The sequence below is a fragment of the Tupaia chinensis genome, unplaced genomic scaffold (genome assembly GCF_000334495.1).
Source record: "Tupaia chinensis unplaced genomic scaffold, TupChi_1.0 Scaffold000333_1, whole genome shotgun sequence".
NCBI lineage: Eukaryota > Metazoa > Chordata > Mammalia > Scandentia > Tupaiidae > Tupaia > Tupaia belangeri.
Genome location: NW_006159827.1, coordinates 1,593,507 through 1,615,423, shown reverse-complemented (window position 1 = coordinate 1,615,423; position 21,917 = coordinate 1,593,507). Strand labels below are relative to the sequence as shown.

Sequence of the window (21,917 nt, the reverse complement as noted above, 5' to 3'; positions counted from 1 at the left end):
ACATGCGCTGGCCAGCTTCCGAAAGTTCTGGCAGCTCCGGGGCAGCCGTACGCGTCGGGAGGCTCTGAGAGTTGAGGAGGTACGACAGGAGAAGGGGCGGGACCTACACCAGAGGAAAGGCCTGACTGGAGCAGGAAGAGGGGAATGAGGCGGGGCTCTGGTTATCTATAGGGGTCGGGACCTGCAGGGGATGGAGGAATTAAATAAGTGGGCGGGGCCGGAAACCGAGACTTAGGAGGCCAGAGCTAGATAGTCCTGGGGGCGAGGCCTCTGTGTGGGCGGAGCCTTTGGGCGCCTGTGGAGCTGTTTCTGAGTGGGCGGGGCCGTTATGGGCACAGAGTGGTGTGGAAATGTTATCCCGCTTTATTCTGCAAGGTAGCATGGGGCATCGTACTTTATCTTCCAACCCGGCTCTGTGGGCCTCCATCCCGTGTCCACGCTCTGAGCTGCGCCTGGACCTAGTTCTGGCTTCTGGACAGTCCTTCCGGTGAGTGACTGACCCTGGGAGAAACCTTGGGATGCAAAAGAGGAAACAGGGGGATTGAGCCTGTTACCTCTTTTTTTTTTTTTTCCTTTTTTCTGAGAGCTTTTGCTTTAGAGCGCATGGGCTTGCTACAGAGACAGAAAGTGAGAAATCATCCCCAGAGGGATGGCCATACCGCAATCCCATCTCCGTTCTCCTCTCTGGGTTTTTGGGAACGCAAGTGCACACACCTGGCCCGAGTTTCAAGCTCAGGATTCAAACCGTAGTCAACCACGTGGTAGTTCAGCGTCTTAATCACTACACCACCTTCTAGCCCCAAGCCTGATACCTCCTTTATAAAGTAGAGGTAGTGAGTCTCACCCGTGAGGATCGAGTACTTTTACTTTGAAATTAGTGAGTTTTCTAAGGGGAGGGGTTGTAGGATAGGCAGGACCAAGAGGGTGCAGAAAAGAACTGAGTGCTCGGACTGTCGTGTCCCTGGGGGCTTAGGTGGAGGGAACAAAGCCCTGGACACTGGAGTGGTGTCCTGGCAGACCAAGTGTGGACACTGACCCAGACTGAGGAGCAGCTCTACTGCACTGTGTACCGAGGGGACGAGGGCTGGGTGGGCAGGCCCACGATAGATGAGCTGGAGGCCGTTCGCAAGTACTTCCAGCTAGATGTCAGCCTGGTGCAGCTGTATCACCATTGGGCTTCCACGGACTCTCACTTCCAAGAGGTGGCTCAGAAATTCCAAGGTGAGTACAGGGCATGGGGCAAGGGTTAGGGTTCTTGCATGTTGACTAAATTACTTTCCTGTGTCTCAGTTTCCACATCTGTAAAATAGAGATTTTATCTACTTCATAGACTTTTACAAGGATTAAAGGAGCTAATCCATTCAAAGGGCTTAGAGTAGTGCTGGGCACATAGTAATGTATGTATGTATGTGTGTATTTGGAGAGGTTTTTGCTGTAGGGTGTGTGCACTCGCCAGAGTGACAGAAGGCAAGAAATCACCCCCAGGGAAGTTGGCCATGCCATAATCCCTTCTCCTCCATTCTCCACTTGGGATTTGGGGCACGCACACACGTGCCTGGCATATGAGTTTAAGGCACTGGATCCAGGACTCAAACCGCAGTTGACTACATGGGAGTCCACCGACGTAGCCATTGCACTATTTGCTGGCCCCTGGGCACATAGTAATTAATATTGCTGATCTCCATAGTGAAGGGACAAGGATCTCAAGCCCGATCTTGGCTGTGTGATCTGGGGCAGGTGACTTCCTTCATTCTCTAGATACAGACAGAACATTTGACGTGTGGCTGGGGATGCAGCAGTGAACAAAATGGACACAAATCGCGGCCCTCAAGGTGCCATGAGTCACAAGAGGCCTGGGGGTGCTTTCTCTTACAATGTGTCCCTCCTCCTCCTGGGATTCCCCCCAGCGCCATGTTGACTTGCTTCTGATCAGAAACTGGGAGGAGGCCTCTCCCAACAGCAGGTACTTCTCCCATCCCCGGCCTTTCTGTTCCCAGGGGTGCGGCTGCTGCGACTGGACCCTGTCGAATGCCTTTTCTCCTTCATCTGTTCCTCCAACAACAACATTGCTCGCATCACTGGCATGGTTGAGCGGCTATGCCAGGCCTTTGGACCTCGGCTCATCCAGCTCGATGATGTCACCTACTATGGCTTCCCCAGCCTGCAGGCCCTTGCTGGTGAGTGGGTCCCCTGCCCCCAGGCTCTCCGTGACCTTTCGGGATCTTCAGTTCTCCCCTGGTCACCGTCTTCCATCGCGAAGCTTCCCACTTTCCCAAACACTGCCTCCACCCAGAACCATCTTGATCAGCCCATTAGAACTCATTCTCCCTGTCCATCCCCGAAATGTTAACACCTCACTAGTCTGTGTTTTCTGCCTAATGAGCTCCATGCCTAATGAGAAAGATACCTGTATACAGTTATAGGATTTGGGGGTAAGGACATGTGTTCCAGCGACAGAATACCTGAGTATGAATCCCATCTCTCGTCACTTGGGACATTATTTAGCATCTCTGTGCTTTAGTTTCATCTACGAACTGGCATAATAATAGTACCTTCTCTCTTTTTTTTTGTATTGAGATTTTTTTACCATAGGGTGTGTACACTTACCAGAGAGACTAAGACAGAAAACGAGAATTCACCCCTCCCAAGGGGGGATGGCCCTTCTCCATTCTCCTCTCGGGATTTTGGGCATGTACACACATTCCTGGCACAAGTTTCAAGCTGCCAGGTCTGGGACTCGAACCATGGTCAGCCATGTGGGAGTCCAGCAATGCAACCATTATGCCGTCTACTGGCCCCAATAATAGCATCTTCTTATCAGAGTTGTCATGAAGGTTGAGTAAAGAAATACGTATACTGGGACCAGCAGATGGCATGATGGCTATGTCGCTGGACTCCCATTGTAGTCGACCATGGTTGGAGTCCCAGACCCCTTGGCTTAAACTCACGCTGAGCATGCCCAGGATCCCGAGAAGAGAACAGAAGAGAAGGGATTGCGGTGTGGCCATCCTGTCTAGGGGGTGATTTCTTGTTTTCTGTCTCTGTCTTTCTGGTGAGCATACGCACTCTATAGCAAAAAATCTCTCCAAAAAGAAAAAAAAAAGAAATACGCATACTGTACTTAGCACAGTGTTTGGCACACAGGAAGTATGCCGAAAATTCTAACTGCTCTCACTGCAGTGAACCTCCACAGTTTTGCATCCGAGAACATGTGTTCTTCACAGCAGCCCTGAGAGGCAGATATTTCACAGAGGCAAGTATATCTGTTGTCAGATTTGAGCACGAAGCTCAGGCAGTGCATGGGGATTCCATGGAAGAAGACAGCCTGCCTCAAGAAAAGGGACTGTTTTTAGTGCTAGAAACCTGGCCTTGAGTCTTAGCTTCTGGCTTCGTAGTCATAAGACTGCGAGGAGTTCATTCACCTCTCTGGGCTTCTCTTAACTTGTTTGTAGAATGGAAATAACAAAACCCTAGGAGGGCCTTGGAGGTGAATAAAGTAATCATGATGCAGGTGGTTTAGTGAGAGCACAGTCAGTTGGTATCTCTGGTATGAATGCAAGATCCCATCTCCACCATGGGATTTCCATGTGAGTTGTTTTTTTTTTAGAGGGTTATCATATTCAGTTTTATTTATTATTTATTTATTTATTTTAATTGGACCAAAGAGGGACAGAGAAAAAGAGAGAGAGAAAGTGAGAAAGCAAGCTGCCAGGTCCAGGACTTGAGCTATGATTGGCCAAGTGGGAGTACAGTGTCCTTAACCACCACGCCACCTGCCAGCCCCTCCACATGCTTTCTTGAGCAAGTTACTTAACCTCTTCTAAGCCTTCTTTTTCTCCATATGGAAAATGAGAAAAACAGAGGGCTGGCAGGTGGTGTGATGGTTAAGGGTGCTGGCCGCCCACATGGTTGACTGTGGTTCGAGTCCCAGACCTGGCAGCTTGCTTTCTCACCCTCTCGCTCTCTCTTCTCTCTATCCCTCTCTGGTCAAATTAAAGTAAATAAATAAAGTTAAATGGAATAATTTCTTTTTCTTTTTTTGGAGAGGTTTTTGCCATAGGGCGTGTGCACTCGCCAGAAAGACAGAGAGAGACAGAGAGACAGGAAGCAAGAAATCACCCCCCAGGGGAGATGGCCACGCTGCAGTCCCTTCTCCTCCATTCTCCTCTCGGGATCTTGGGCATGCACGCACACACGCCCTGTGTGAGTTTAAGCCTCCGTGTCCGGGGCTCGAACCACATTCGACTACATGGGAGTCCAGCGACATAGCCATTACGCTAACTGCTGGTCCCAAATGGAATAATTCTTGGGAAAAAAAAATTTTTTTTAAAGAGGTTTTTGCTATAGAGTGCGCGCGCTCGCCAGACAGACAGAAAGCGAGAAATCACCCCCCGCCAGGGGGGATGGCCACACTGCAATCCCTTCTCCATTCTCTTCTCGGGATCTTGGGCATGCACGCACACGCGCCCGGTGTGAGTTTAAGCCACCGGGTCTGAGACATGAACTGCGGTTGACTACGTAGGAGTCCAGTGACATAGCCATTACACTAACTGCTGGTCCCGAAAATAATTTTTTTTAAAAATGGGAAAAACAGGACTGTTGTCCAGGCCCTTAAGGAAAGTAAGCATGATAATGTACCTAAAACACTCTGCCTATGTGTGATAACCAATGCATAGTAATAGAAGCTGTCACTGTTACTGCGTTTTTAGATCACAGGTAAGAACACGCATTGGTGAGGTTAAGAAACTTACTGGGGGAGATCCCTCAGAGCCGTTAATCCTTCTCAGTCCCCAGACTGGAGTGGGCCCTGTGCCCAGCGTGTATTACTTGCTCAGAAAACACAGAGCCATTTGCAGAACCCAGGCTTTGACCGTCCCTCTCCACACGTAACTTCCTGCTGTCTTAGCAGGTGGTGTGGTAAGGAGAGGGCCACTTAGGAAGAGCATTCACATGGGGTGGGGGGCTCACCACTAGCACAAGGACAGGAAGGACTTGAGGATCCCTGACTCCTGCTCTCCTTACTCCCCACAGGGCCGGAGGTGGAGGGTCACCTCAGGAAGCTGGGCCTGGGGTACCGGGCCCGCTACGTGAGTGGCAGTGCCCGAGCCATCCTGGAGAAACAAGGTGGGCTGGCCTGGCTGCAGCAACTGCAAGAGGCCCCCTACGATGAGGCCCTCAAGGCCCTCTGCACCCTCCCCGGGGTGGGCACCAAGGTGAGGCCCCACTGAGGGCAGTGGTAGGGAGGGGCTGCCCCTCCCACTCTGAGGAGGAGAGTACATGATGAGGCAGACCTGGGAAGCTCCTTCTCAAAGCAAAGAGGAAGGAGAACAGATAAAAGCAGATTTTCTTTTTTGAGAGGTTTTTGCTATAGAGCACGTGCGCTCGCCAGAAAGAGACAGACAGAAAGCGAGAAATCACCCCCAGGGAGAATGGCCATGCCGCAATCTCTTCTCCATTCTCCTCTCAGAATCCTGGGTATGCACGCACACGCACCCAGTGTGAGTTTAAGCAACCGGGTCCGAGGCTTGAACCACAATTGACTACATGGGAGTCTAGCGACAAAGCCATTATGCCAACTGCTGGCCCCTTGTTTTTTGTTTGGTTGGTTTTTTTTTTTGAAGAGGTTTTCGCTATAGGGCACGTGCACTCGCCAGACAGAGACATAGAGACAGAAAGCGAGAAATCACCCCCCAGTGGGAATGGTCATGCCGCAATCCCTTCTCCTCTCGGGATCTTGGGCACACACGTACACGCACCCGGTGTGAGTTTTTAAGCCACCAGGTCCGAGACGCAAACCGCGTTCAACTACATGGAAGTCCAGCGACTTAGCCATTATGCTAACTGCTGGTTCCCCCCTTGTTTTGTTTTAAGAAAGAATTATTTAATTTAATTTTTTAAAAAGAGTTATTTATTTATTTATTATTTATTTAATTTTATTTATTCATTCATTTATTTTAATTTGACCAGAGAGAGAGAGAGGGAAAGTGAGAAAGCAAGCCACCAGGTCTGGGACTCAAACCATGGTCAGCCATGTGGGAGTGTCCAGCGCCCTACTCACCATGTCACTTGCTGGCCCCTTGTTTTTTCATTTTTATCATGCACTAGCCCAAGAGACAAGGAAACTGAGAAAGCATCCCCCCATGAGGAGTGGTCATGCCATAATCCTTTCTCCTCCATCTCTCTCTCCTCTCAGGATTTTAGGCACGTACACCCGTGTGCCCAATGTATTTCTCAAGCCACTGGGTCTAAGACTCAGATCACGTGGCTAGCTACGTGGGATCTAAACGCCTGAAGCACCGTGCCCTGAGCAGCCCCTCAGTTTTTCTCAGGTCTCAGGCCCAGTGTTAAGTCTTGGCCCACAGAGGTGTGTGCTCAGTAGCAGCTCTTGTCCCAGCTCTATTGGAAGTCACGGGTAGGTCATCATGTTTCCTGAGACCTGGAACAGCAGTGACCTCAGGTTGGAGGAGGCTGGCTGTGAGGTCGGAAGCAGGATGCCAGGATCTCCCATCCCTCCTCAATGGCTTACTCTGCCTCTGTCCAAGGTGGCCGACTGCATCTGCCTGATGGCCCTAAACAAGCCCCAGGCAGTACCCGTGGACGTCCACGTGTGGCAGATTGCCCAACGTGACTATAGCTGGCACCCCACCATGTCGCAGGCCAAGGGCCCGAGCCCCCAGGCCAACAAGGAACTGGGTAAGGAGTGGGATGCAGGGGCCGGCAGTGGGCTAGCTGGGTACTGGCCAGGCCTCCGTGTCTTAGTCACCTCTCCCTAAAACCACACCCCTGTTGATGGGGAGCAGGGGGGTCAGTTAATCATCATTTCTGATTTAGGAGACTTTTTCCGGAGCCTGTGGGGACCGTATGCTGGCTGGGCCCAGGCGGTGAGTGTATCTGGGCCTCCCCTCCTCCCCAAGCCCCACCACCTTGGACTCGTCGGCCTGTTCACCCCCAGGGGCCCTTCCACTGCACCACCACTCCAGGTGCCCTGAGGACTCTCCCATGGCACAGCCCAGGCTCGCTGCCGGAATATTCTACCTCCCCACACTCACCAGCCCCCTAGTGCTGACCCAGTGTACCCCTCCCTCCACTCAGACTCTGCTCCCACCCCCACCTGCAGGTGCTGTTCAGTGCTGATCTGCACCGACCCCACCGTGCTCAGGAACCACCCACAAAGCGCAGGAAGCGGTCCACGGGGCCGGAGCACTAAGTTCCCCAAATACCTTCCCCTCCCTTCCCCACTTCTCCCCCCCCATCTCCGTCCTGTCTCATGTGATGGAGGGGCTCCCTACAACTCCCTCAAGAGCCCAGCTCAAGCAGTCAGTTTTCACAAGACGGGGTGGGGGCTGTTGGGGGAGACAGCTGTCTGTGGTTTTATCTTCTTCCCTTTATTACAAGAAGGAACAATAAAATAGAAACATTTGTATGGAAAATGCAGTGAGGAGTGGTAGGGAAGGGGGCGAGGCAGGGCTGGGGTAGGGGAACTCCCCAGATCAGGCCAGGAAGGGGAACAGGCTGCCTCCAACCCTCCCCATGCAGGGGATCCTGACCCCAGATCCAGGGCCTCAGAGTTGTGGGGGAAGTGGGGCAGACAGTTCCGGGCCGGGCTCCACGCAGCAGTCTCGACAACAGCAGCCGGCCGCTGACCCTGCATGGGCAGAACAGAGCTGGCTAAAGGGGAGCCCCTCCGCACATCCCGGGCCACCCACGCCCTTCCCTGAGCCTCAGTGCTCACCCCCAGCAGTTGGTGTCAGCAGCTCCCCGTGGCTCGCCGTCTGTCCCTGCCCGTCTTGGCTGGTGCCCAGCTGCAGCTTCCTCATGTGCCGGACCACAGCCGTGGCATTGAAGGCTTGCTGCAGGAAGAGAGGCAGAGTGTGTCAAGAGCGCATGGGATCAGGGCTGCAGGCTGTAGTGGGATCCTTTTTTTTTTTTTGGAGAGATTTTTCACTATAGGGTGCGTGCGCTTGCCAGACAGACAGAGACATAGAGACAGAAAGCGAGAAATCACCCCCCATGGGGGATGGTCATGCCGCAATCCCTTCTCCTCCATTCTCCTCGGGATTTTGGGCATGCACGCACACGCGCCCTGCGTGAGTTTTAAGCCACCGGGTCTGGGATGCGAACTGCAGTCAACTATGTGGGAGCCCAGCGACATAGCCATTACGCTAACTGCTGGTTCCCTCTTTTTTTTTTTTTTGAAGAGGTTTTTGCTATAGGCACGTGCACTCGCCAGAAAGACAGAGACAGAGAGACAGAAAGCAAGAAATCACCCCCTGGGGGGAGGGCCACACCGCAATCCCTTCTCCTCGGGGGGATCTTGGGCACACATGCACATGCATCTGGTGTGAATTTAAGCCACTGGGTCTGGGACTCGAACTGCAGTCGACTACATGGGAGTCCAGTGACATAGCCATTATGGCAACTACTGGTCCCTCTTTTTACTTTTTTTAAAGAGATGTTTGCTATAGGGTTTATGTGTTTACCAGAGAGACAGAGACAGACAAGGTCAGAAATCACCCGCCAGGGGGGATGGCCATGCCACAATCCCTCTCGTCTTGGGATTTTGGCCATGCATGCACACACGCGTGGTGTGAATTTTAAGCCGCCAGGTCCGAACCGTCGTCAGCCATGTGAGAGTCCAGTGATGTAACCATTATGCCACCTGCTGGTCCCATGGGTGGGATTCCTGCAATGGTTCTGTTATTTTCAATCAGGTGCTATTTATTAGTTTCCCTAAAACCCCCAAACTTCTACAAGGTTTTGTTAAATTATATTGAGTCAAATTATATACTTACAGATATACCAAGGGTTTTCAAAAAACTCACGCAAGTGTACAATGTGAAACAAATGTGTGGCCAGCTCTGTGACCTGGAGGTTAAGGCAGCCAGGTCCAACATGGCCAACCGTGTGGTTCCCGGCCCAGCTCTGGCACCTGAAGTACACACCAGGTGCACACGCTTGTACACCCCAAATCCCAACAAGAAGTGGAGAAGAGATTGCAGTGTGATCATGCCCCTTGGGGGTGCTTGTTCCCTTCCTCCCTCCCTCCCTCCTTCTCTATCTCTGTCTCTCTCTCTGGCAACCACATGTGCCCTCTGGCAAATATTGGGTTGTCGAAAAAGTCATGACGTATTTTCTATGCTAAAGAGAACTGTGTCCTAAGAGTCCTTTCTAAAGGGCAAGTTCCTGCTTTACACTCTCTGAGTCTCCCTAGGGCCCTCAAGATCAAGTCCCAGGACTAGCAGGTGATATAATGGTTGTGTTGCTGGACTCCCCTGTAATTGACTGTGGTTAGAGCCCTGGACACAGGGGCTTACAAAAACTCATGCCAGGCACGTGTGCATGTGTGCCCAAAGTGCCGAAAAGAGAATGGAGGAGAAGGGATTGTGACGCGTCCATCTCCTATGGGGTGATTTCTCACTTGCTGTCTCTCCAGCGAGTGTACGTGCCCTATAGCAAAAATCTCTTTAAAAAGAAAAAAAAAAAAAAGATCAAATCTGTGCTCCACTGTGGCATTTGAGTCCCTGAGTGTTCTAGTCGCTAAGTGGCTTCTCCAGCCTGGCTCCTGCCTCTCAGTCCCCTCAGTCCCTGCAGCCCAGCCCCGCAGAGCTCTGCACTTCCTGAGTGGCTGCACTGTCTTGCCCCTGGCTCTTGGCACACCCATTTCCTCCCCTCAGACGACCTTCTGCTGTGCCAGGCTAGTAAATTCCTGCTCAGCTGATAGGCCTAGCAGATCAAACCACTTTTATAACCTTTCCGAGCCCCATAGGCTAGCTCAGACGCCTCCTTTAGAGTTACAGACTGTTCTGTTGGGATTAGCAGACAGCATAATGGTCACATTGCTGGACTCCCATGTAGTCGGCCACAGTGCAAGTCCTGAACTTGGCAGCTTAAAACTCAAGCCAAGTGCTTGTGTGTACATGCCCAAGATCCCAAGAGGAGAATGGAGGAGAAGGGACTGCAGTGTGGCCATTCCTCCTGGGAGTAGGGGTGATTTCTTGCGTTCTCTCTTTCTGTCTCTCTAGCAAGCACAAGTACCCTATGGCAAAAACCTCTCTTTAAAAATTTTAAAAAAGGAATTACAGACTTTTCCCTCTAAAGCGGGGACCCTCTCCTTCAGAAGAGAGTAAGTGTTAAATGAATGGACGAATGCAGTCCCTCGGCAAGCACCCCCAAGCAGTCACTGCGTGCCTGAGTTGCTGCCAGGTGCTGTGCAAGCTGAGGGTTGAGGGTGGGGAGGGGTCCTGGGAGGGCCAGAACCCAGGGTAGGGACATGGGCTCACCTTCCACTTGCTCTTGGCAAAGTTCTTCTTGATCTGCTCGCTCACTGACTGGTGGATATTCTTATCTAGAGCCGTATCTCCTGCAATCCTGGGGTGGGGTATGTGGAGAGTTGCCCATGAGGGCAGAGGCAGGCCTGGGCAGCCCAGAGCCCACCCGGGCCCACAGCTGTGGGAGCTCCTCACCATGGGTGCTGCAAGGCCTGCTCACAGGTGAACCTCTTCTCTGGATCCTTCTCCATCAAATGCCGGATGAAATCTTTGGCTGAACCCCAAGACAAAAGCGAAGACAGCATGGCAGTGCCTGTGGACACCACCCGAGACAGTACCCTTTCCCTCAGGCCTGACCTGGGGTCACAGCAAGACAGGCCAGAACTAGCCCTGCACCCCTCCACCCTCCCTCACCCAAGCCTTCCAGCTCATTCCTCCTCTCAAGAAAAACTCTGAGAGAAGAATCCACTCAGCGTGTTCACACGGATGTGTGAACAACTGAGAATGGTCCCGCTGGTTTGCATAGCAGAGGGCACAGAGGCGGGGATGGGAATGTTTCTGGTGGTGGTTAGCCATTCGCAAGTCAGCAGGGGAAGGTTATTTTCAAAAATGCCATGTTTAAAGACGATGAATGAATGCCTACAAGTTTCTCAGGCTGGGGACCAAGCAGAGGAGAGCACCCGGGTGGGCTGTGTGCTCTTGAAGACAGATATTAGTCTGGGGAGGCAGGGGAGACACCCCCAAAGCAAGGCCCAGGAGAAGAAGGGAAAGCCCGAAATACCAGACTCAGAGATGTCGTCCCAGTAAGGAGAGTCAAACTCGTACTCGGCCTTCAAAATCTGTTCAAAGAGCTTGGCATCATTCTCGTCATAGAAGGGGGGGTAACCGCAGAGCCTGGGCAGGGAGAGACTCAGCCTTATTTCCATTCTCGGTGCACCCACTGGCTCCCGGATGATGTCCTGGGGCAGTCCCAGGGGTCAGGTAGGGCCTGTGGGAGGGAGGTCCCCTCTAAAATCTCCCTGCCTTGCTCACTCCTGTCCAGCTACCCTTGACCATCTCTTCCTTGACCATCTCACCACCTTGTCCTGTTCAGGGTCTTTGCACTCGCCGTTCTCTGACTAAACCATCCTGTGCCACCTCAAATGGCTGGTTCCCTCATTTCACTTAAGATACCGCTTGGGGCTTGAACAGCAGTCTGCAAGGCACTTCCAGCCGGGAAGGTTCCTGGTTCACATCTGGGGACCTCCCTGGCCCTGAATATGCTGGGCATCCATTTGCCCTTGAACCAGGGCTGGCTGAAAGCTGGGGTGTGGATTGCAGTGTCAAAATCCTGTTGGGGGTTTCTCTCTCTGTCTCTCGGAAGAAATAAATTTTAAAAATTAAAAAAAAAAAAAAAAGACCACTCAAATAGCTTCTCCACAGAGAGCCCTTATCTGAACTGGCTTCCATCCCCACTGATTCTCCTTAGCCCTGACAATAGTTTAGATTTACTTGTCGACTGCCTTCCCAACTAGAATACTGCTGCCTGAGGGCAGCCACTTTGGCCTGTTCTCCGCTAAATGCCTAGCTCTGTGCCTGAACTATAGTATCTGCTGAGTGAAGTAATACTAGTAATTAATCGGCAGGACTAACGGGATAGCGAGGAGGAGAGGGAAGCAGGGTGGGGACAACTGGAGCCACACCCCACCCTGGCCAAGCCCCCACGTACAGGATGTAGGCGATGACCCCGATGGACCAACAATCCACAGCCTTGCTGTAGGGCTTCTGGGCCAGGACCTCAGGGGCTGTGGACGGAAGGGGACACGGTGGAGACAGATCTTGGCCCCGCGGCTCCTGGCTCCTCCCCGACCTGCAGCCCCAGCCCAGGGCCCTCCGCACCCACGTATCCTGGGGTCCCGCAGGCGGTGGAGAGCACGCTGCCTGGGTCCTCCATCTTGGACAGGCCGAAGTCGGAGATCATGATCTTGGAGTCCTCGTCCAGGCTGTAGTAGAGCAGGTTCTCGGGCTTGGGGGGCAGGAGGCAGAGGGGCAGTCAGAGATGGCCAGCGGCTGCGGGACCTCGTGCTTCCTCAAGCGCCCTGAGAAACTGGGTCCCCAAAGCCTCTGTCTTCATGGCTGTCCTCTTGGTTGGAGGGGTAGGGAACTCAAGGAAGGTCTCAAAGGGCTAGTCGGTGATAGAGTGGTTATGTCGCTGGACTCCCACATGGCTGACTGTGGTTCAAGTCCCAGACCTGGTGGCTTATAAACCCATGGTGTGCTTGTGTGCTCAAAATCCCCAGGGGAATGGAGAAGGGATTACGGTGTGATCATCCCTCCTGAGGGGTGATCTATCACTTTCTGTCTCTCCAGCAAGCACACACGCCCTATAGCAAAATCCGTCCCCTCCCCTCAAAGTCCAGAAAGGACAAGTGCCTAGGGATGTGAAAGGGAATGTTCTAGAAACTTCAAATGTGCATTAAAAAACCCTGAAGAAATTCTTTTTGAGCACCTATTGTGTGCCAGGCCCTGGTTTTGTTTGTGTGTGTGTGTGTGTTTTTGAGAGGTTTTTGCCATAGGTTGTGCGCTGGCCAGAAAGAGACAGACAGCGAGAAATCACTGCCCCCCCAGGGGAATGGCCACGTCGCAATTCCTCTTCCGTTCTCCTCTCGGGATCTTGGGCACACACACACATGCGCCCTGCGTGAATGTAAGCCACCAGGTCCAGATCTCGAACCCTGGTCGACCATATGGGAGTCCAGTGACATAGCCATTAAACCAACTGCTGGTCCCACGGCCCTGGTTTAATTTCATCCTTAGCACATCCCTGCCAGGCCAATCCAAATCATCCCACTTACAGGTGAGGAAACTGATGCCAAGCGAAGGCAAAGTAACTTTCCCAAAGTCAGAGAGTAGCAGGGCCTGAATCCAAACCCAGCTCTCACCCCAGCACTCTGCTCTTGGCTCAGAATGAGATGGGCTACAAAAACGGGAACCCTATCGTTAGCTCTGAGGAGTAGGAGTTCAGTGGTTTTTTTTTTTTTCTTTTTAGGGTTTTGTCATAGGGGGCGCTCACCAGAGAGGAAATGTAAAAAAATCACCCCCAGAAAAAACGGCCACACTGAAATCCCTTCTCCTCCATTCCCCTCTCCGGAGTTTGGACACTCACGCACACACGTGCCTGGTGTGATTTTTAAGCCACCAGGCCCGGGACTTGAACCATAGTCAGCCAGGTGGAAGTCCAGTGCCTTTACCACACCACCTGCTGACCTCTCTGGCTCTCTTTAAGCTTTACTGTCCCAGCCAAGTTTTCTACAAGTGCAAACAGAATTTTTATGACGTGACGTATTATTGGGTAAAGTAAGAGCACAATCCACTTTTGTGTCCCTTTGAAGATATGAACTGGGATGGGATGAGGCAGCTTAGGGGTTACAGCAGCCTTTTTTAAGAGAGATATTTGCTATAGGGCGTGTGCTCACTGGAGAAACAGAAAGCAAGAAATCACCCCCCAGGGGAATGGTCATGCACAGTCCCTTCTCCATTCTCATCTCAGGAGTTGAGGCACATGTTTGAGTTTTGAGGCACTCATGGTGGGAGTTTTAAGCTGCTGGGTCCAGGACTCGAACCACGGTTGACCATGTGGAAGTCCAGCTCCATAATTACACTAGCTGCTGGTCCCACAAAGTCCATTTAAAATATTTATTTTTCTGTTCCAATTTTTAAGCTACTGGGTCCGGGACTCAAATCACAGTCTAATATGTGGAAATTCAACCCCTTAACCACCACGCCACCTGCTAGTGCCTACGAGGTCCCTTTTTGCAGGTGAGAAGCCAAAGCTCAGAGAGGGGTTGAAAGTTGCCCGAAGTCAGACAGTGAGAGGTTTACGAAGACCCCACCCCTGGGTGCCCCAGCTCAGCGCACCCGTCCAGCCTCACCTTGAGGTCCCGGTGCACAATGCCCAGGTCGTGCAGGTACTTGACGGCATCCAGCACCTGGAAGATGAGGCGGCTGGCATCCCGCTCCGTGTAGAAGCCTTTTTCCACGATGCGGTCGAACAGCTCCCCACCAGACACCCTGCCAGGGAGAGAGGACACTCTGGCCCAGAGTGGGGAGGTGGCAGGGAGGGGTGCATGGGCGGGGCAGAGGCGGGACCACTCACAGCTGCATGACGAGGTAGAGGTGGCCCCCACTCTCATAGATGTCATCCAGGGCTACGATGTTGGGGTGCTTGATCCTGCAAGGGGACATGAGGTGGCTCCAGGGTAAGGTCAGCTCAGCCACCTCCCCACAGCCTGCACATCTAGGCAGGCCAGGGATCTGAGTCTCCAAGGGAAAAGCTGACCACCATGGACTCTCGTTCCTCGGAAGAAGAGAAAACAGCTCAACGTGCACTTGGACGGGGTAGACCCGCGTCTGCATCCTGCCTCAGCCCTGCGGTGTCTGGGTGAGCTTGTCACCTGGTGGCACCGCCAGACACAGGGCTTCCATACACTCTCCGCACGGCCCGTTTGTCAACCTCTGCACCCAAACAGCCCCATGTGTGCAGAGATGTCCTGCTGCTCCAGGACCTGGTGCATGGTATTTGCCCAGAACTTGGAGAGCTAGACATCACCTCTCTGAACCTCGGTTTCCTGTCCGGAAAGCAAAGCCAGAGGTGGAGTGGGGAGCATCTAAGACGGTGCAGATCAGGTGGCTATCCCAGTGCCTGGTGCACAGCAGATGCTCCATGAATGGAGCCCTCGTGGTAACTGACCTTGATGAGGAAAACGCAGTTCTGCACAAACTTCCTGTGTGATTCTGGGTAGACCCCTTGCCCTCTCTGGGCTCAGAGAGTGGAAGTGAGCACCCCCTCCAATAGTGGAATGATCATTCTTTTTTTGTTTTTGTTTTTGTTTTTTTAAGAGGGATTTTTGCTATGGAATGTGTGCACTTGCCAGAGAGACAGACAGAAAGCGAGAAATCCCCCGTCAGGGGGGATGGCCATGCCACAATCCCTTCTCCTCCATTCTCCTCTCGGGATCTTGGGCACGCACGCACACACAAGCGTGTTTAAATCATGAGTTTAAGTTGCCAGATCTGAGACTTGGACTGTGGTCAACTACTATGTCGTGGGAGCCCAGCGACATGACCATTACGCCATCTGCTGGTCCCTGAAATGGTCATTTCTTCCCAGCCCAGGATGGTAGGGAAGCTCAGAATAAGCTTTTCTAAACTAGGGAGGCCAGGCGGCTTCCCATGGCCGTGAGCAACTCAGACCAGCTGGTTGTCGATGTAGTCAGGAAGTCAGCAAACAGGCAGCCTTGCTGAGCGGCTGTAATACGTGGGGGGAATTGGAGGTACATCCAGAGATAACATCAGCTGAGATATGTGGGTTCAAGCCCCAGTCAAGGGTTGACCTTTAGACCTGACTGAGCAGATTAAACCACTGAGTGAGCCCGGGCATCTCGATCACGTGTGTCAGGGTAACTATCATGCCAGGCACTTGGAATGAAGCTCCCCTAGTGCCCCTGCGGCCCTGCCGAGTGGAGTTATTGCCTCCATTTTATAAAGGAGCGCTGCGAGGCCCAGAGGGCTTACATAATTTGCCCAAAGCAAGGGAGGGAGTAGGGGAATGATGGCGGCAGGTCATCCTGGGCGGGACAGGTGGTGGCCACGCACTTGTGCAGGACGGCGATCTCGTTCTCCATGCTGCCCTCCTTGCCCTCCAGGGCCTTCTTGGCGATGCATTTGATGGCCACTAGCTTCTGAGTCCTCTTGTCTTCGGCCAGGATCACCTCTGAGAAGGCCCCCCTGTGGGGAGAGGAGATTCATTCGCCAGGTGAGGAGTGGAAATCGCAGCTTCTCTCTGCTCTTCCCTCCATCCCCGACTACCTCTGGACCCAGGAGGTGCAAGGAGCCTACCCCTGGCGACAGAGGTGCTCACGTGACTCAGGCCTGGCCGGTCAGAGTGGTCTATCTCCTGGCTACAGTAGTTGGTCATGTGATACAAGCCAGGTTACTGGCTCCTTGAGACTCATGCACTTTCCTAGTAAGCTGGTGGAATGTAAGCCCGGAGCTAATGCCAGACATCTTTGATATCATTTAAGAGTGAAGCCAAGGACCAGCAGGTGGTGTAATGGTTATGTCGCTGGACTCCCACGTAGTTGACCGTGGTTCAAGTCCCAGACCCGCGGCTTAAAACTCTTGCTGAGAGCGTGTGTGTGGAGAAGAAAGGATTGCGGCATGGCTATACCCCCTGGGGGTGATTTCTCTCTGATTCTCTCTGTGTCTCCTGTGAACACATACACCCTATAGCAAAAATCTCTTAAAAAAAAAAAAAAAAAAAGCGGGGCCTGCCAGTGGCATGGTGGTTAGGGGTGCTGGACTCCCACAGGGCTAACCACAGTGTGAATCCCAGACCTGGTGCCTTGGTTTTTCTCTTTCTCTCTCTCCCTCTCTCTGTATTGCTCTGATCAAATTGAAAATAACTATAGTGATAAATAAAATAAAGGAAATAATTTTTTTTTAAAAAGAGTAAAGTCAACACAAAGGAAATCAAGTCTGAGAATTGGCCAAAGATAATATCCTAATATTATAAAGGCCCTGGATCCAGCCATGCCTGAAGCCATCACATAAACTATTTATTATATGCTCAGTCAATTCATTCTGTTTTCTCCCCAAGTCAATTTAAGTCATGGCTAATTTCACGCCTTTAAGACTTTGAAGAATCATCAGCATCACCTATGAACTTAGAAATGCAGACTTTCAGGGGCCAGCCCATGGCATGGTGGTTAACGTGGGCGGATACCAAATGGTCAACTGAACAGTTCAAGTCCCAGACTCGATGGTTTCAGAAACACTAATTTAAGGAGACTTTACTAGAATATTATTTCTACACATGTGTGTGCCCAAAATCCCAAAGTGATTGTGCCATGACTATTTCTGGGGGCTGCTTTCTCACTTTCTCTCTCCCTCTCTCTCTCTCTCATCTCTGTCCCCTGGCAAGTGCATGCATCCTCTGGGGAAAAAAAATTTTAAATAATTACTTATTTAATTTTATTTATCATTATTATTATTACTACTATTATTTTTAATTTGACCAGAGCAAGACAGAAAGAGAGAAAAAATGAGAAAGTGAGTTGCCAAGTCTGGGACCCAAACCGCAGTCAGCCATTTGGGAGTCCAGTGCCCTAACCACCACACCACCTATCGGGCCCCCAAATTTAATAAACTTAATTAAAAAAAGAAAGACAGATACTCAGGCCCAACCTGGCTTACTAAGTAAAAATGTGCATTTTAACAAGATCTTCAGATGGTCTATATGCTCCCTAAAGTTTAAGAAGCAGTGCTAGGGCCAGCAGGTGGCGTGGTGGTTAAAGCACTGGACTCCCACGTGGCTAATAGCGATTTAAATCCTGGACCTGGCAACTTGCTTTCTCACTTTCCCTCTCCGTCTCTCTCTGGTGAGCATGCATGGCCTGTAAAAATAATGATAAATAAAGTTTAAAAATAATGATAAATAAAAGTAATCATTCTTTAAAGTCAAAAGAAGCAGGAGTGCTTCAGAACAGTCTCTTAGAGGGTCTGACCAAGCTTTGGTGGTTAAAGCAGCTGGTTCCCACATGGCTGACTGTATGGTTCAAATCCCGGCCCACGCAGCTGGGAGAAACGAGGGTGCTTTCTCTCTTTCTTTCTCTGTCTCTTTGTGTCGGCAGGTGAACACATGTGTCCTCTAGCAAATTAAAAAAGAATGGGGCCAGCAGGTGGCATGGTGGTTGGGGGCACTGGATTCCCACATGGCCGACCGTGGTTCAAGTCCCGGACCAGGAGGCTTACTTTCTCACTTCCCCTCCCTCTCTCATTCTGTCCCTCTTTGGTCAAATTTAGAGAAATAAAGTTTAATAATAATAACAATAATTTTTTAAAAGGAAAAGAAACAAATCAGGCTCTTGGAATGGAACAGATAAACTGCTTTACACTAAAGTTCACTAATTAAGGAGAATTTACTAGAGTATTCTTTCCACATCTGTTTATTTTCCCTGGGAGAATGTCATAAGTCAAAGAAGTATGCACTGAGAAGTGCATGCCTCTCCACCCTCTGTTCCCAGCTCTGATGTGTCCTCCACAGTCCTCTCCAAGCAGGAGCCACTGAGCTCTGCAAAGCCCTCATTCCTGACCTTAAGGTGTGTGTTGGGGGGAGGGGGGCACAGCACACACTCTGTGGTCATCTTCTGTGGGTCTGTCTCCCTCACGTGTCTGGGATCAACTTGAGGGGCAGAGACCAGCTCGGAGTTACTTTGTGAGTGCCAAGAACAGCGCCACGCCCTGCCTCAGTTCCCCAACCTAAACCAGCCCCTTCCCTCTCCCTCTTCCCTTTCTTCCTCAGGAACCAGGAGCCTGGCAGGAACAGCCCCCTGTCCCACCCGCTGTTAGATGCATGGCAGAAGTTGGGGCCAGTCTGGGCCATGCAAAGCCACCACAGGGCCCACGCTGTAGGAAACAGGAAGCATTGACCAACTGACCAGAGGAGGCACCACCCTCTCAGCCTTGCCCAGCCACCCAGGTCCAGGAGTGAGGAGCATCCTGACCGCACCCCCAGCTCAGACGTCGTGATCCCGAGACTCACGTGCCCAGAACATCTCGGAAGTCGTAAATGTCCCTAATGTCCTCCGCCTGCTTCCAGCTGGGGCCTTCCACTGCCCCCGGCATGGCCCAATGCCCCCTGGCCACAGCCAGGGCTCCTGGAAAGAGGAATGGAGGGAGGACGCTCAGCGGGACCCAGCCTTCGGTCCAGCCCACTCAGTCGTTCACCCTGCAGTTACTCGTTCATTGACAAAACCACTCAACATCTGTTCATTCACTCACCAGTCATCCGTTCATTCAACATCCATTCAGTACATTCTTACGCCTACAGAGACATCTTCCATGGCGGCAGCAAAATGATTTATTCAACAGAGTCGTTCATTCATTCATTCATTCAGGCTCCCTTCCCAGTGTCCCCCTCTCCAAATCCAAACACCTGACAGCTGAGAGGACAACAGATAAAACTCCAGAGCACAGGGCCCCAGAGGATCTCCTTGTCCCTAGAGCCAGCATGTCCTAGCCCCACTCTGGGAACTGCTGGGGTGTCTCCTCTCCCTCCTCCTTCTCCCCACCCTGGCCTCTCGGAAATCAGGTTTCCGGCAGCCTGGGCTTCCAGCAATATCTCAGCCACGTTTTTAAATAGCTCCTCTGCACTGTTACCACAGCAACAGCAGCCACAGCTGGGGCTCCCCAGGCCTCTCCTTCCTGAGTCCCCATCTGGGTCCTGGCAGCCTGAGAAATGGTCCTACCCAATCTGTCCCCTCCTGGCCCCATCTTACCCTGATCCAGCTGGGGCTTTCTCCACTGAGGCTTCTGTCTCCTCCAGCAGGAGAGGCTAGGAGTTCTCTGCCCATTTAGCAGATGGAGAAAGGGGAGACTGAGGTTGGAGATGAGGAGTAGGGGCTAGGCCCACGGTTGCCCACATGACACCTGCTGGGGCCCTGGCTAAACTTGCTGAGGGCAAGGGCCATGGAAGAGAAGCCCTCAGATGGTCCTTCCAATATGAAGTCAGACTGGGGCCCGTTAAGACTGGGGACCTCTTGGGACCAGCAGTTGGCATAATGGCTATGGCTATGTCACTGGACTCCCACATAGTCAACTGTGGTTTTGAGTCCCGGACCCAGTGGCTTAAACTCACGCCAGGAGCGTGTGCGTGTGTGCCCAAGATCCCAAGAATGGAGGAGAAGGGACTGCGGTGTGGCCATCCCCCTTGGGGGGTGATTTCTCGCCCTCTGTCTCTGTCTTTCTGTCTCTGCCCTCTGTCTTTGTCTGTCTGGCGAGCACGTGCCCTATAGCAAAAACCTCTCCAAAAAAAAAAAAAAGCAGACTGGGGACCTCGCGCCCCTGTCACAGGCCCACAGAGGGGCAGCCGAAGCCGAGCCCAGCACGCTGTGTGACCTAGGCAAGGGCACTGCCTCTGTCCCCTCTGTGGAGGATGAAGGAAAGGGGCTCTTCCTAGAGCCCCTGGGGTGAGATTCTACTCCTTGGATGGGGCCTGTTCCCAAGGGGTCCTGGGCACCCATCCCGGGGCAGGAGAGGAGACTTGATGGTAAGCTCTGGAGGCAGAGTCTTAAACCTGGTGACCTGGCAAATATGACCCTCAGTCCCACACACATCCCTGCACCCGGCATCCCACACCAAGCCCCACCCACACCCTCAACCCACACGGCTGCCTCCTAGGTCCGGCACACCTTGTATCCAGACACCATGACACCTGACCACAGGGACTCGCCGTGACACCTGATCATGCATGACTAGCCATGTTGCCCGCCCATACATGACTAGCCATCACACCTGATTATACACGACTAGCCATGTCGCCCCACCATACATGACTAGCCATGACACCTGATTATACACAACTAGCCATGACACCTGACCACACATGAGTAACCATGACTTCTGACCACACACGACCAGCCATGACACCTGACCACACATGACTAGTCATGACACCTGACCACACACGAGTAGCCATTACATGTGATCATGCATAATTAGCTATGTCACCTGGTCATACACAACCAGCCATGACACCTGATTATACACGACCAGCCATGATGCCCGACCACACATGAGTGGCCATGACACCTGGCCACACACACATAGCCATGATGCCTGACCACACACAAGTAGTCATGACGCCTGACCACACACAGCCAACCATGACACCTGATCACACACAACCAGTCATTGACGCCTGACCACACATAACGAACCATGACGCCTGACCACACGCTACAAGCCATTGATGCTTGACCACACATGACCAGCCATGACTCCTGACCACACATGATTAGCCATGATACCTGACCAGCCATGACTCCTGACCACACATGATTAGCCATGATACCTGACCAGCCATGACTCCTGACCATACATGTCCAGCCAAACAACACATATGTCTATGCACACACCCCAGACACCCTTACACCTGAACACCTGCCTGTCCAAACATTCTTCACCTATATTCCTTTACACTCACAAACGCATGCACACACACCTGGACCGAATGGCACACATGCACGCCCTGTATACTGCACGTCCCAAATCCGCTCATACCCTGCACCCTCCGGATCCTCCTCCCCACAACCTGGAAGCACCTGTCTCCTTACACAGCTCACTCCAAGCATCCTCAGGATACAGATGTACACCCCCAACTCCGACTTACTACAGTCCGAGCTAGACACCAGCACACACACATCTGGACACCCAAGTGCAACAAAACCCTGACTCCCAGACACCCACGCCCATAGCCCATAGGACACCCTCACACACGGCGCTGCAAGCCCACATCTGGTCAGCATGCCAGTGCCGACAGAATACCCCAACTCAGCCCCCAAATCGTACTTCCCAACGTCCACGCCCTTCCACACTCAGGCCCCACCGAATGCGCACACACGGACCCCCTCCCCACCTCCTCTGTCACCCACTCAGTTTCCCATGGGCCTGCCTGGCACCTGCCGGACCTGGGGCAGAGGAGGGGGAGAAAGGCCCAGCCCTGTACATCCAGGTCCAGCCCGCGCGGGCACCCCCTCCCATCCTTGGGGGAGGACACCAGTGGCCGGGGGCTCTCGCCGCCCCTCCTCCGAGCCCCCAGCTCGGGCGGGC

At 52.4% G+C, this 21,917-nt stretch overlaps 2 protein-coding genes across 5 annotated transcripts in view; one reads left to right on the top strand and one right to left on the bottom strand.

Moving 5' to 3' along the window:
• OGG1 (8-oxoguanine DNA glycosylase) lies at positions 1–7,365 on the top strand. 3 transcript variants are annotated; one of them, XM_014589135.2, is made up of 8 exons: positions 1–79; positions 380–487; positions 974–1,221; positions 1,998–2,177; positions 5,032–5,213; positions 6,543–6,693; positions 6,832–6,881; positions 7,118–7,258. In XM_014589135.2, exons 2-8 carry the CDS (start codon positions 381–383, stop codon positions 7,205–7,207), a joined length of 1,008 nt encoding a protein of 335 aa, XP_014444621.1. In that variant the 5' UTR covers positions 1–79; position 380; the 3' UTR covers positions 7,208–7,258. The 3 variants fall into 3 exon arrangements, with proteins under 3 accessions (XP_014444621.1, XP_014444620.1, XP_006152077.2); XM_014589134.2 differs by having other exon boundaries at positions 376–487; XM_006152015.3 differs by lacking the exon at positions 1–79 and having other exon boundaries at positions 263–487; positions 7,118–7,365.
• Positions 7,365–21,917, bottom strand: part of CAMK1 (calcium/calmodulin dependent protein kinase I) — a 16,335-nt gene continuing 1,782 nt past the window's right edge. The window contains exons 1-12 of one of the 2 annotated variants that reach the window (XM_006152017.3): positions 19,586–19,645; positions 18,850–18,964; positions 15,903–16,034; positions 14,404–14,478; positions 14,180–14,318; positions 12,147–12,273; positions 11,977–12,052; positions 11,050–11,162; positions 10,464–10,542; positions 10,281–10,368; positions 7,733–7,850; positions 7,365–7,645 (exon numbers count right to left, since the gene is read on the bottom strand). In XM_006152017.3, the coding sequence (XP_006152079.1) occupies positions 7,563–7,645; positions 7,733–7,850; positions 10,281–10,368; positions 10,464–10,542; positions 11,050–11,162; positions 11,977–12,052; positions 12,147–12,273; positions 14,180–14,318; positions 14,404–14,478; positions 15,903–16,034; positions 18,850–18,932 (1,113 nt within the window). In that variant the 5' untranslated portion in view covers positions 18,933–18,964; positions 19,586–19,645 and the 3' untranslated portion in view covers positions 7,365–7,562. Of the gene's footprint in view, positions 7,646–7,732; positions 7,851–10,280; positions 10,369–10,463; positions 10,543–11,049; positions 11,163–11,976; positions 12,053–12,146; positions 12,274–14,179; positions 14,319–14,403; positions 14,479–15,902; positions 16,035–18,849; positions 18,965–19,585; positions 19,646–21,917 lie in introns of those variants that run through there. The other variant, XM_006152018.3, reaches the window with a different exon arrangement.